Source organism: Siphateles boraxobius, unplaced genomic scaffold, assembly GCF_051911475.1.
Source record: "Siphateles boraxobius isolate OS27281-9 unplaced genomic scaffold, OSU_SipBor_1 40, whole genome shotgun sequence".
Taxonomy (NCBI): domain Eukaryota; kingdom Metazoa; phylum Chordata; class Actinopteri; order Cypriniformes; family Leuciscidae; genus Siphateles; species Siphateles boraxobius.
In genome coordinates, this window is record NW_027509031.1 from 197,558 (window position 1) to 210,000 (window position 12,443).

A 12,443-nucleotide genomic window follows, 5' to 3' on the forward strand; every position below is an offset into this window, starting at 1 on the left:
ATCGGTGGATTCAGGTTAGTGTTGCACACTCAGACTGTACCGTCAGACTCGTCTATGCGATTTAGTTTGCCCGGCGTTCCTCGGCCTTCACCTAGCAGAGATTGCAGTCCTGCTGGCGAAGGATGTAACCGAGCCGGTCCCTCCAGCCGATATGAAGACCGGCTTCTACAGCCCGTACTTCATTGTAGCCAATAAAAGCGGTGGGTTACAACCTATCTTGAACCTACGTGTCTTGAACCGGTCCCTTCTCAGGCCGCCATTCAAGATGCTTACGCAGAAACGCATTTTCAAGTGCATCCGTCCCGAGATTGGTTTGCAGCGATCGACCTGAAGGACGCGTACATGTCTCAATTTTCCCTCAACACAGACCGTTTCTTTGCTTTGCATTCGAGGGACGGGCATATCAGTGCAAAGTCTTACCCTTCGGGCTGGCCCTTAGGCCCACAGGCTTGTGTTTTGTGTTTTCAAATAGAGTCTCCCCACTCAGTGAAACATCCACTGAGAATCCTGTTGAATGTGCCCTAGTTATTAGCGATTCTATTCCATGGAACGTGAAAATAGAGACACCAGCCACCATAGTCGCATGTTTGCCGGGAGCCAGAGCGCCTGACATCAAAGCAAATTTAAAAGTGCTGGCTAAAGCTAATCGTAAATTCTCTAAGATTGTTATTCACGTCGGCACTAATGATGTTCGACTCCGCCAGTCGGAGATCACCAAAATTAACGTTAAAGAGGTGTGTGAACTCGCAAGTAAAATGTCAGGCACTGTAATTTGCTCTGGCCCCCTTCCTGTACGCAGGAGTGATGAGATAGTTAGTAGACTGTCCTCACTCAATGGCTGGCTGTCTAAGTGGTGTCTGCAAAATAATATAGAAATCATAGACAATTGGAAAAGTTTTTGGTGCAGACCTGACCTGTTGAAAAGAGATCCTCCTGGGATGGTGCTGCTCTTCTCTCTAGTAATATGGCATATAGTCTTAGAGCTCAAACATGACAATCTGGGCCTCAGGTCAGGAAGCAGACAGACTGGCTAAACCGACCATCTGCCAGCTGTCTAACGTCACCAAGGTCAGATAAATCCCATCACATAGAGACTCTTTCACCTAGATATCATTATATAGAGACAGTGTCTGTTCCCCTAATTAGGACATACAAAAATCTTCCAAACCCATCTAAGGGTAAAAATGTAATTGATGTTCAACAACAAATGAGCAAATAATAAAGCTTTTGTTGCTGAATATTCGATCCCTTACTTCAAAAGCCCTTATTGTTAATGATATGATTACAGACTATAACCTAGACGTGTTGTGTTTGACAGAAAACTGTCTAAAACCAAACCAATCACATTACTTTAAATGAGTCCACCCCCCAAGATTACTGTTATAAACATGAACCTCGTCTGAAAGGCAAAGGGGAGGGTGTTGCTGTAATTTATAGTAGTATTTTCAGAATTACTAAGAAATCTAGTTTCAAATATAATTCTTTTGAAGTGTTGGTGCTTACGGTAATGTAACAATATATAGTGTAAATGATAAATCACGTTTGAGATTTGCGCTGGCTACTGTGTAGAGGCCACCAGGGCATCATACAGACTTTATCAAAGAATTTGCTGACTTTCTATCAGAGTTAGTTCTCGCTGCAGATAAAGTCCTAATTGTTGGTGATTTTAATATACATGTAGATAACGAAAAAGATGCATTGGGATTGGCCTTTAAAGATATTCTTTATTATTGGAGTTGGAGTTAGACAACACGGGTCAGGACCTACTCATTTTCGTAATCATACTCTAGATCTAATATTATCACATGGAATCAATGTTGATGCCATTGAAATTCTGCAGCAGAGCGATGACATCTCAGATCATTATCTAGTCTTGTGTAAACTTCATTTAGCCAAGGCTGCAAAGAAAGCTCGATTGCATACAGAGAAGCCTTAAAAGCTGCTAGATCTGATTATTTTGCAACCCTATTAGAAGAAAATAAACAAAACCCTAGGTATTTATTTGAAACAGTGGGTAAACTAACGAAAAATCTTCAAGCCCAGAAGTTTCCAAGCAGCACAGCAGTAATGACTTTATGACTAATTACTTTACTTCTTCACTTTTAAGATTGATAATATCAGGGAGAAAATTATAACTATGCAACCGTCTTCTACAGTATCGCATCAGGCAGTGCAGTGTAGTCTCCCTAAGGAAAAATTCGATTCATTCATTACTATAGAAGAGGAAGAATTTTTAGTGTCTTCTAAATTGAAGTGCTGCATTTGATACCATTGACCACAACATTCTTTTAAATAGACTCGAACATTATGTTGGCATTAGTGGGAATGCATTAGCATGGTTTAAGTCATACTTATCTGACTATCAGTTTGTAGCAGTAAATGAAGAGATGTCCTATCGATCACAAGTTCAGTATGGCGTACCACAAGGCTCAGTACTAGGACCGCTGCTGTTCACTCTGTACATGCCACCATTAGGAGATATCATTAGGAAACATGGCATTAGTTTTCACTGTTATGCTGATGATACTCAGCTTTATATTTCTTCACTCCCTGATGAAACTTACCCATTCACAAAATTAACGAAATGCATAGCTGATATAAAAAAAATGGATGACTAGCAATTTCCTACAACTTAATTCTGAAAAAACAGAGATTCTAATTATTGGAAAAAAAAACTTCCTCACATAATAACATAGAATACTGTCTAAAACTTGATAGCTGCTCTGCTAAGTCTTCGTCGTCGATTAGGAACCTGGGTGCGTGTGTTTGTGTGCGTGTGTGTGTGTGTGTGTGTGCTCTTTGATAGCAATCTTTCATTTGAAAGTCACGTGTCTAGTATCTGTAAAACCGTTTTTTTCCATCTTAAAAATATATCTAAATTACGTCATATGCTCTCAATGAAAAAATGCAGAACAATTAGTTCATGTGTTCATGACCTCAAGGCTAGATTATTGTAATGCTCTACTGGGTGGTTGCCCTGCCCGCTTAATAAACAAACTACAGCTGGTCCAAAACACAGCAGCTCGAGTTCTTACCAGAACCAGGAAGTATCACCATATTAGCCCGGTTCTGTCAACACTGCATTGGCTCCCTATTAAACATCGTAAACATTTTAAAATATTGCTGATTACTAACAAAGCACTATAAACTAAGCTGCTGTAAAGCTTGGTTTATACAGAGGGTGCGTGCGGGAAAAATGGCGTCAACGCAGTAATTTCGCATGGCGGTGTGCACGGCAATTTTTGTAAGTTTCCACACATCAAGTATAATTGCATCGTCCATTCGGGAAGGCTCGCGCTGCAGAGCCAGGAGAAACAAGGCTTCACTGGCATGGCAAATAATAGCAAAGTAATAGCAAAAAGTTTTTTTACATTTTTACTTTTCATAATTTTAAGGGCATTTGTATAAGAAAGAGACTTGTTGTGAAATACAAAGAACTTAGATTTCACTTTCCGAAATTTGTCCTTTAGCTTTGGGAGTTCATGGGAATTTTAAGTTTCTCGTGAATTGTTTTTTTTTAAAGAAGAAGTGTGAAATCAAGTTTCTATATGATGCTATAGGGAATAAGATGTTATCAAACAATTTAGTTTGGAAGTTTAATTTCTTGAAAATCGACACCTTCAACTAAAAGTAATGGGAGACTAAAGGTGAAAGATGTTGAAAGATATGCTTGAATCAAACATATGAAAGAATTAGAGATAGCTTTAATCATAGAGTTAAATGTGTTCTGACTACAGGTTATAGCATTTGAGACAGAAACTCTCGTGTGATATAAAACATCCTCTGCCTTCGACTAAATGAAACACAGACCAGATACCTTTCTCCATCCAGTTATTTTTATACAGTGATTGATTTCTTATTGTGATATATATATATATATATATATATATATATACATATATATAGATTATTCCATATTGGGGTTTTGTGTGGTGTAAAATCACGGTTGTATAAGAGCTTCCAGTACAACAGGACTTGCTGATGAAACTGGGATAGTTGGATAGGAAGACGCTGGGGAGATAAATCACAACTAAGTAAAAATTAGATCGCTCCCATTTAAAAAAAATAATTCTCTGGGGATATGAAACCAAAAGTTGTTGTAATTAAGGAAGGATTTCAACCAGTTCATTTAAGTCAATTTGCATCATTCTAAGCAGGAAGTCCCATATCTTTGTAGAGGGGTTGAGATTACAAAAACTCGTTCCTCATTTATCATTTATTACAGATCAGGGGGTGGGACCCACTCACACTACTGACTGACTTATTACAGATCAGGGGGTGGGACCCACTCACACTACTGACTGACCTATTACAGATCAGGGGGTGGGACCCACTCACACTACAGTCCTATTGCAGATCAGGGGGTGGGACCCACTCACACTACTGACTGACCTATTACAGATCAGGGGGTGGGACCCACTCACACTACTGACTGACCTATTACAGATCAGGGGGTGGGACCCACTCACACTACAGTCCTATTGCAGATCAGGGGGTGGGACCCACTCACACTACTGACTGACTTATTACAGATCAGGGGGTGGGACCCACTCACACTACTGACTGACCTATTACAGATCAGGGGGTGGGACCCACTCACACTACAGTCCTATTGCAGATCAGGGGGTGGGACCCACTCACACTACTGACTCACCTATTACAGATCAGGGGGTGGGACCCACTCACACTACAGACCTATTACAGATCAGGGGGTGGGACCCACTCACACTACTGACTGACCTATTACAGATCAGGGGTTGGGACCCACTCACACTACTGACTGACTTATTACAGATCAGGGGGTGGGACCCACTCACACTACAGACCTATTACAGATCAGGGGGTGGGACCCACTCACACTACAGACCTATTACAGATCAGGGGGTGGGACCCACTCACACTACTGACTGACTTATTACAGATCAGGGGGTGGGACCCACTCACACTACAGACCTATTACAGATCAGGGGGTGGGACCCACTCACACTACTGACTGACCTATTACAGATCAGGGGGTGGGACCCACTCACACTACAGACCTATTACAGATCAGGGGGTGGGACCCACTCACACTACAGACTGACCTATTACAGATCAGGGGGTGGGACCCACTCACACTACTGACTGACCTATTACAGATCAGGGGGTGGGACCCACTCACACTACTGACTGACCTATTACAGATCAGGGGGTGGGACCCACTCACACTACAGACCTATTACAGATCAGGGGATGGGACCCACTCACACTACAGTCCTATTGCAGATCAGGGGGTGGGACCCACTCACACTATTGACTGACCTATTACAGATCAGGGGGTGGGACCCACTCACACTACAGACCTATTGCAGATCAGGGGGTGGGACCCACTCACACTATTGACTGACCTATTACAGATCAGGGGGTGGGACCCACTCACACTACAGACCTATTGCTGATCAGGGGGTGGGACCCACTCACACTACTGACTGACCTATTACAGATCAGGGGGTGGGACCCACTCACACTACTGACTGACCTATTACAGATCAGGGGATGGGACCCACTCACACTAAAGACCTATTACAGATCAGGGGGTGGGACCCACTCACACTAAAGACCTATTGCAGATCAGGGGGTGGGACTTCACTTGCAGAAACTAAAATCAATATCCGCCATCTTGTTTGGAAGCTAACAGGCGCTGTGGAGCCAGATGCGAAGTTACGACAAAGGCGAAATGTAGCGACTCAATATGATATGGAAATAGAGGATTTCGATGCCAATTTCTCCTGGATGAAATCTGTGTCCGTAGGCGCACAGTGAGAGAACAGACACCAGCAGTCCGCCCCAGCTTGAGCCAGTCCGGGCTCCTCGTGTCCCTGGTGTCTGCGCACGCAAGTGGACGGACAATATGCTAATGCGTCGTCTTGACCTCACTGACAACGAACGGCTTATGACTCATTGCAAAACGATTAATTTCATTGACTCAGAGTCGACATTTACTTTTGAAAGACAATAACTTTATATACGGTGCACTTTCAGATTTAAAACTTTGCAGGATGTTTTCATTCACTTAGAGCTATTTTACACACTACATAAAAGGTCATTTTCAAAAGTCCATAATAGAGATGTTTGATTGAATCTCTCCGTCAAAGAATCAGCGTGTGATGAGGGCTGTGTCCGAAATCATCCCGAAAGCCTTTAAATATAACATAGCCCACCTATAACATGTAATTGTATAAAAGAGGACTTAAGTGATGCAGAAATAGTCCATCATGGGGCTTAAGACAAAAAAACAAGGATGGTGTTCTTCTTGCACACTGTATACCAGTAAAAAACTTTTTTACACCAAAAGCAAAACGAATACGACGAGATTGGGCCACTAGTTAGTCCAGTTACGCGTCCCAATCACAAGTAAATGACCCCTTTCAATGTAGTTTATGCTCGGCTAAATTTATACTTATACGTTTTTATAGAATTTATGTGCATTTGGCATTTCCATCCAGCGGTTTTATGCGAGATCCCAAAATGTGAATAAATATAGGTGGATGGACACAGCTACAGTAATCAATATTTTCACCAACATCCAAAACGGCATCAGTTCAGGAGTTTAACAAACACATCACAACACCAAACTCCTTGAAAGCTCTTATTTTAATATAATTTGACAGATTCAGCAAAAGAAACACATTCATAGAAGACAATAAAACCACATGTATATGAACAGAGAACTACAGCTATACAAGAGTGTGTAAAAGAGCAGAGAAAAAACTGTAGAGTTTGTAAACACACACAAGTTTTGGACATTAAGTTTGACAGTACAGCACAAACCACCAATGAAGTGAAACAGCGGATCTGAGTGTTTCAAACAGGTCCTTGCACTGAGGTCATCAGTGGTGTGTCAGGGTCTGTGTGTTGCAGACGGGCGGCAGGACTCTGCGTGAGTTCGCCTTCACCCACGGGTGCTCGATCACACTCCTGAGCGGCAGACGCATGGAGGGACTGTGGCGGAGCAGCTTCGAGATCAGATCGCGAGCGCCGTCAGAGACCACTTTAGGAAACTGCAGATCCACCTGAGACACACACACACACAGAGAACAAAAGAAAGAAAATAAAATAGCACTCAAGTATTAAGTTAATACTCTGCATTCTCAAAAACTTTTAAAAAATAATAAGAATTCCTGAATATTTTTCCCCCCTGAAATCATCATAACCTACAATCATAATAAATTATTTTTTTTAATGGGTCGTTTAAAATACCAAGCATATTATGACATATTCCCAATACTAGGGACCTGCACGAGTTCTTTAAAGTGACACCAATGAACAATCAACCATGACTGTGTGATATGACTTTTTGCAGAAATTTAATTTCAGTAACTACAACAAATACAGATGGAGACCTCAGAATTTATAACGATGAAAACATTAACTTAAATTGATGTTGCTACAATATTTGAAAAAGAAAAAAATTTGCACTCGTTAACAATTTCTTAGAATTTAATATAAACTTCTATTTTCTTACTTTCCAAATTTAGTTAAGAATATTTTGTATTCCTAACTTAAATAGAACTAGATAAAAATGAAGAATTTGAATTCCTGAAAAGAACATCTTTAAAAATCTGTCTATAACCTAAAATTTGACTTTAATACCCAAAGGTGAGATGTTTAATAAACGTATTGGGTCAATTAAAATATTATGCATATATTACTAGATGTATATATTATAGAGATGTGCTCAAAGTTCTCTAAAGTTGATGTGACTTTTTGCAGAAATTCAAATTCCATAATAACATAAATGAGTCAAATGGGGACATCATTTTAAATTTTATAATTATGTAAATTTCTTGAGAATAACCATTTTGATTTGATTCCGAAAGCACTTGAAAACTTAAGAATTTGTACATGCACTTAAAGAAATTAAGAATTTATTATAAAGAAAACCCTGCCATTTCATAATTTAACAGGTATTTTCAATTTTCAAACATCATTTTCAAAAACCCTTGAATTTGAACTCCTGAAAGGAATGTTGTTAAAATCATCATAACCTCCAATTACTCTTAGTGACATATTTACTGAATTTATTGGTTTAAAACAAATATTAATAGTTTAAAATAAGACTAATATCTTAACACATAACTCAGGATGTGCATGAGTTCTCTAAAGCTGATGTGACTTTTGGCAGAAAAAAGAAAAATTATATATATATGATCGGTATCGGCCTCAATTTTCATATCTGTGCATCCCTATAATGCGAGTCAGTGTCAGGAGTGTGTGTGGACACACACCTTGGTGATGCGCTTGTAGGTCTCGGTGTGGCTGGCCGTCTCGAACGGAGGGTTTCCCACCAGACACTCGTAACACAACACACCGATACACCACAGGTCCACCTTCTCATCGTGTGTGTGTCCCTCGATCATCTCCGGCGGGAGGTAGTCCAGCGTGCCACACATGGTGCGGCGTCTGAAACACACACACACACACACACACACACACACACACACACACACACACACACACACACACACACACACACGACCGTGTTCAGGAGTATGAAGCATGGCGTCTCTTCATCGTCTACAAGCTTCCATAGACCTTTCTCACAACTTCCGTATTTGTGAGCGGAAATAGGCAATCGTCGTGGAAATCTTCTTCCTCCGGTCAGGGCAACAGGTGAACAAATGGCGCAAGCATCGAGCAAGAGTCATTGTAGCGTACCGGACTGTTGTAGTTATTCACAAAAGCAGCCATATCTGCCGTTTCATTCCTTCCCTGTTGATAGTGAAGTTAGATGGAAATGGATTCAGGCTATCCGGCAGAATGAAGGATCAAACTTTACGATTAAAAAGGAGAGCACTTAACATTGTCGCTACACACAAGACGTTCACTTGGACAACCATAAACAGAACAAATCGATACCATAATGCTTCATTAAAAGCAGACTATAATGCTTTAGTAAGAGAGTATATCCTCTATAATATAGATACATTATGTCTAAGTGGACACGCTAATGACTTGCAGAGGTGAGAAGTAACGAAGTACATTTACTTGAGTATTTCTTTGGAGAAATCGTACTTTAAGAGTAGGTTTAAATGTGGGTACTTTTACTCTAACTCGTGTGCACTTCTAATGAAAATAAAAGTACTTTTACTTCGTTACGTCCGGCGACGTTCCTCTCGTTACTTTATTTTTAATGCGATACATGTTAAATGCGTAGTTTATTACAAGCGCGCTGTTTCTTTTTTATGGGCATGAGCGATGCTCAATTCACAAATGAATCACTCTTTTGAGTCGACTCTGTTCAAAGACTTCATCACACACGTTGGCAGATCTGTCTAAATCGGTTCGCGAATCAGTTTGAATGATTGGTTCAGTTCCTGCACGCACTGAATCACTGAAGCGCTTTCAATTCGCACTCGACTCGGAGTAACAGGAAGATTTAAGAACATCAAGAGCGTTGGATGAAGTGGCCGTGGACCTACAGTTAGGGCTGGGACGGTTACCGCATTACCGCGGTCATGTGACTCCAACCGCGGGTCTGAGCTCGTCACCGTCATCACCGAGAAAAAAAAACAAAAAAAAAACCTTGGCCTGCACATGTGTGCACGTTGTGTCTAATGACATGGATTATGTCTAATGATATTGTGGCTTACATGGATTCAAGGTTTTCTAAACCAAACTTATCAAACGATGGAGCAAATCCGATCTTTCGCGAGGTGAGGAGCGCGATGTTCCATGACACATAATAACATTCCATTCGTATTAGAGATGCGCGGATGGGCTATTATTTCATCCGCAACCGCATCACAAAACTCATCATCTGTCCGCCATGCGCTTCCACTGGCTATTTAAAGCGGTTTACCGCCATACCGCGGGAAAATCTTGCTTTTCAACCGCGGTTAGAAAAAATCCATACCGCCCCAGCCCTACCTATAGTACAGTCTAGTGAAAGCAAATCTGCAAATGCATCATATTGTTTGCCAGCGATGAAGATCTTTATTAGTTGAACATGTTCGTATGCTGTCTGTGAATGATGAATGATTCCACAGGACGATACATTTGAGTTTTCCTCCACGAGTCGTGTAACGTCGGCAAATGTAATATTTGGCAAATCCGTTAGGGAAGAAGTGTAGATTCTCTGATCCATTTTCTGTTTTTCTGATGTGTTGACGCTTGACAGGAACTCCTCTTCCACAACGATTACGTATTTCCGGTTATTGTGAGAAAGGTCTATTAGGTCACATCATCCGTCATCATGGCTTTAACTTCCAACTTTATACACATTCTAAGCACATTCTACTGTCATGTCTATTTGTATCATGTTGTAAAGCGACCTTGAGTTTGTAGAAAGGCGCTATATAAAATAAACGTATTATGATTATTATGGGGTGTGTTACCGTAGCGACGGCGCATGGACGGACCAGCCGAAGTCTGCGATCTTGAGCTCTCCTCTGAAGCCCAGCAGGAGGTTCTCCGGCTTGATGTCTCGGTGGATCACCTTCTTCTCGTGGCAGTAGTTCAGAGCGTCCGCCAGCTCCTCCATGTACTGGACACACAGGAGATCAACGTCAGCAACACAGAACATCAAAACGGCACGTTTCATTAGGGGCGGGAATATTTTGGAATCCCACGATTCAATTTTGAATTAAATTTCAATTCGATATAGACATAAATTTAAAATCTATGATCAAATCTTAAGTCAGATCTATGCATATATCGAATTGAAATTTGATTCGAACAGCAACTGTTAGCCCAATCTAGCAGGAGTTATTTAGATTCAATTATAAACACCTCATAACTGCATTAATATAATCTAGCCCGCTGTCAGTCGACGTTCACATCCGCCTCTCAAGCTCTGAGCTCACGCAAGTCATCATTAAAATGAGTCGACAGACAGATCTATGAAAGTAAGAGACTATCATCTGGATCTGGGTTGCGTTTCCCAAAAGCAGTTGATTGGTGGTAATTGTTCTACGATCAATGTAAGCTTCCGATGCTCTGAGAAACACAGCCCTGATCAGCGGCCGATCGTTTGCAGCGAGAGCTGTATAATACAGGCCATCACATTCTGAATATTAATTACTTTTGCATCAGATACAGGACATGTTTATTCTCTTTTATAGGCGGGTATTTGTTCGTCATCACAGAAAACTGCTTGCATGTCCATTAAAACTAAAGTAGGCCTAGCATACCTGAACACGGATAGATCACAGGAAGAGCTTGATGTGCTCGACTAACTAAACTTAACATTATTGATAGCTGTTTTCTATTTGTTTAGATATTGATATGAATGCTGTTGTCAAGTATAAGCTTCATTCATAACGCTTCCTCCGTTGCACGCCTGTGTGTCTCCAAACTGTGGGTGCGTTCTTTGAAACGACACCACATTATTAAGCATTTAGAAAATCGATTTTTAAAAGTTTCCCCGCACCCTACGCTGGATCACTCACGGTGGCGGTGCGCTGGTCATCGAAGCGTCCGCAGCGCTGAAGCTCCTTGTACATCTCTCCGCGCGGCGCGTACTCCAGGATCAGATACACACGCGAGTCGTCGAAGAAGTAGTTGTAGAACTGCAGGATGTTTGGATGCCTGTACACACACACAATCAGGATCACCTAACAACCAGTGTTAATTTCGACATTTTTTTTTTTCACAGACGAATACGAGATTATAACTAAAAAAACAGTTTTGAATGACAAAAACTATGACGAAAATCTTTGTCAACAAATAAAAACTAGAGCCCGACCGATATATCGGCGGGCCGATATTATCGGCCGATTTTAGGCATTTTCCTAACTATCGGTATTTATAATGGCCGATAAATGAATATTTTAAAAAATGCGGGTACGGTGATTCATGTAAGGATGGCGCTGCCAATAAAGCACCTAAAAGCTGTCACAAGAACTGGCAAAAATAATGATTATGAATACAACAAATATAGCAAGGAGACATTTTAATTGTTTATTAATAAACAAGTGTTTTCAGTCAGTGTCAGCCAAAGATGAAGTTGACGATGCTGACTCGCGATCTTCAGTGAGCGCGCGCCAGAGAGAAATGCACATTTCATACGATTACATGAGTCTGTCTGTCTTTCGTTTTGAATTGTTCTGTTTAAAAGTAGACATTTCAATATAGATATATTTCAATTCTCAGGTCTATACGCTGAGTTTCGGTTCATGAGACGAGCTCCAGTTCACCCGCAGGCGCCTCCGTGTCGAGATTATCTATCGTCTGCTAAATTTACTTCTTATAAATTAAATCCAGGCAAATGGCTGATGAAACATTGATTAAAATTAAGATACAATTAATACAAAACGAAATTCACTTTGAAACGAAAGGTTTTGTGCTTTCTGTTTGATGTCTATGTGAAAGTTTCAAAGCATTAGTGCCGCTTTCAGAGCGCTCACGTCCGTAGTGCTGAACTGTCGCAATTGTTTTTTCCTCATAAATGCAAACACGAAAAA

General features: G+C 40.9%; 1 protein-coding gene across 4 annotated transcripts in view; it reads right to left on the bottom strand.

Annotated features, from left to right (window-relative positions):
* Positions 1–6,618: 6,618 nt before the first annotated feature.
* The window catches only part of aurkb (aurora kinase B), a 145,144-nt gene continuing 139,319 nt past the window's right edge, over positions 6,619–12,443 (bottom strand). For 2 of the 4 annotated variants that reach the window (XM_077197597.1, XM_077197598.1), the window contains exons 6-9: positions 11,430–11,568; positions 10,377–10,525; positions 8,268–8,442; positions 6,619–7,052 (exon numbers count right to left, since the gene is read on the bottom strand). In XM_077197597.1, coding sequence (XP_077053712.1) covers positions 6,870–7,052; positions 8,268–8,442; positions 10,377–10,525; positions 11,430–11,568 — 646 coding nt within the window. In that variant the 3' untranslated portion in view covers positions 6,619–6,869. The remainder of the gene's footprint in view (positions 7,053–8,267; positions 8,443–10,376; positions 10,526–11,429; positions 11,569–12,443) is intronic. The other 2 variants (XM_077197600.1, XM_077197599.1) reach the window with 1 other exon arrangement.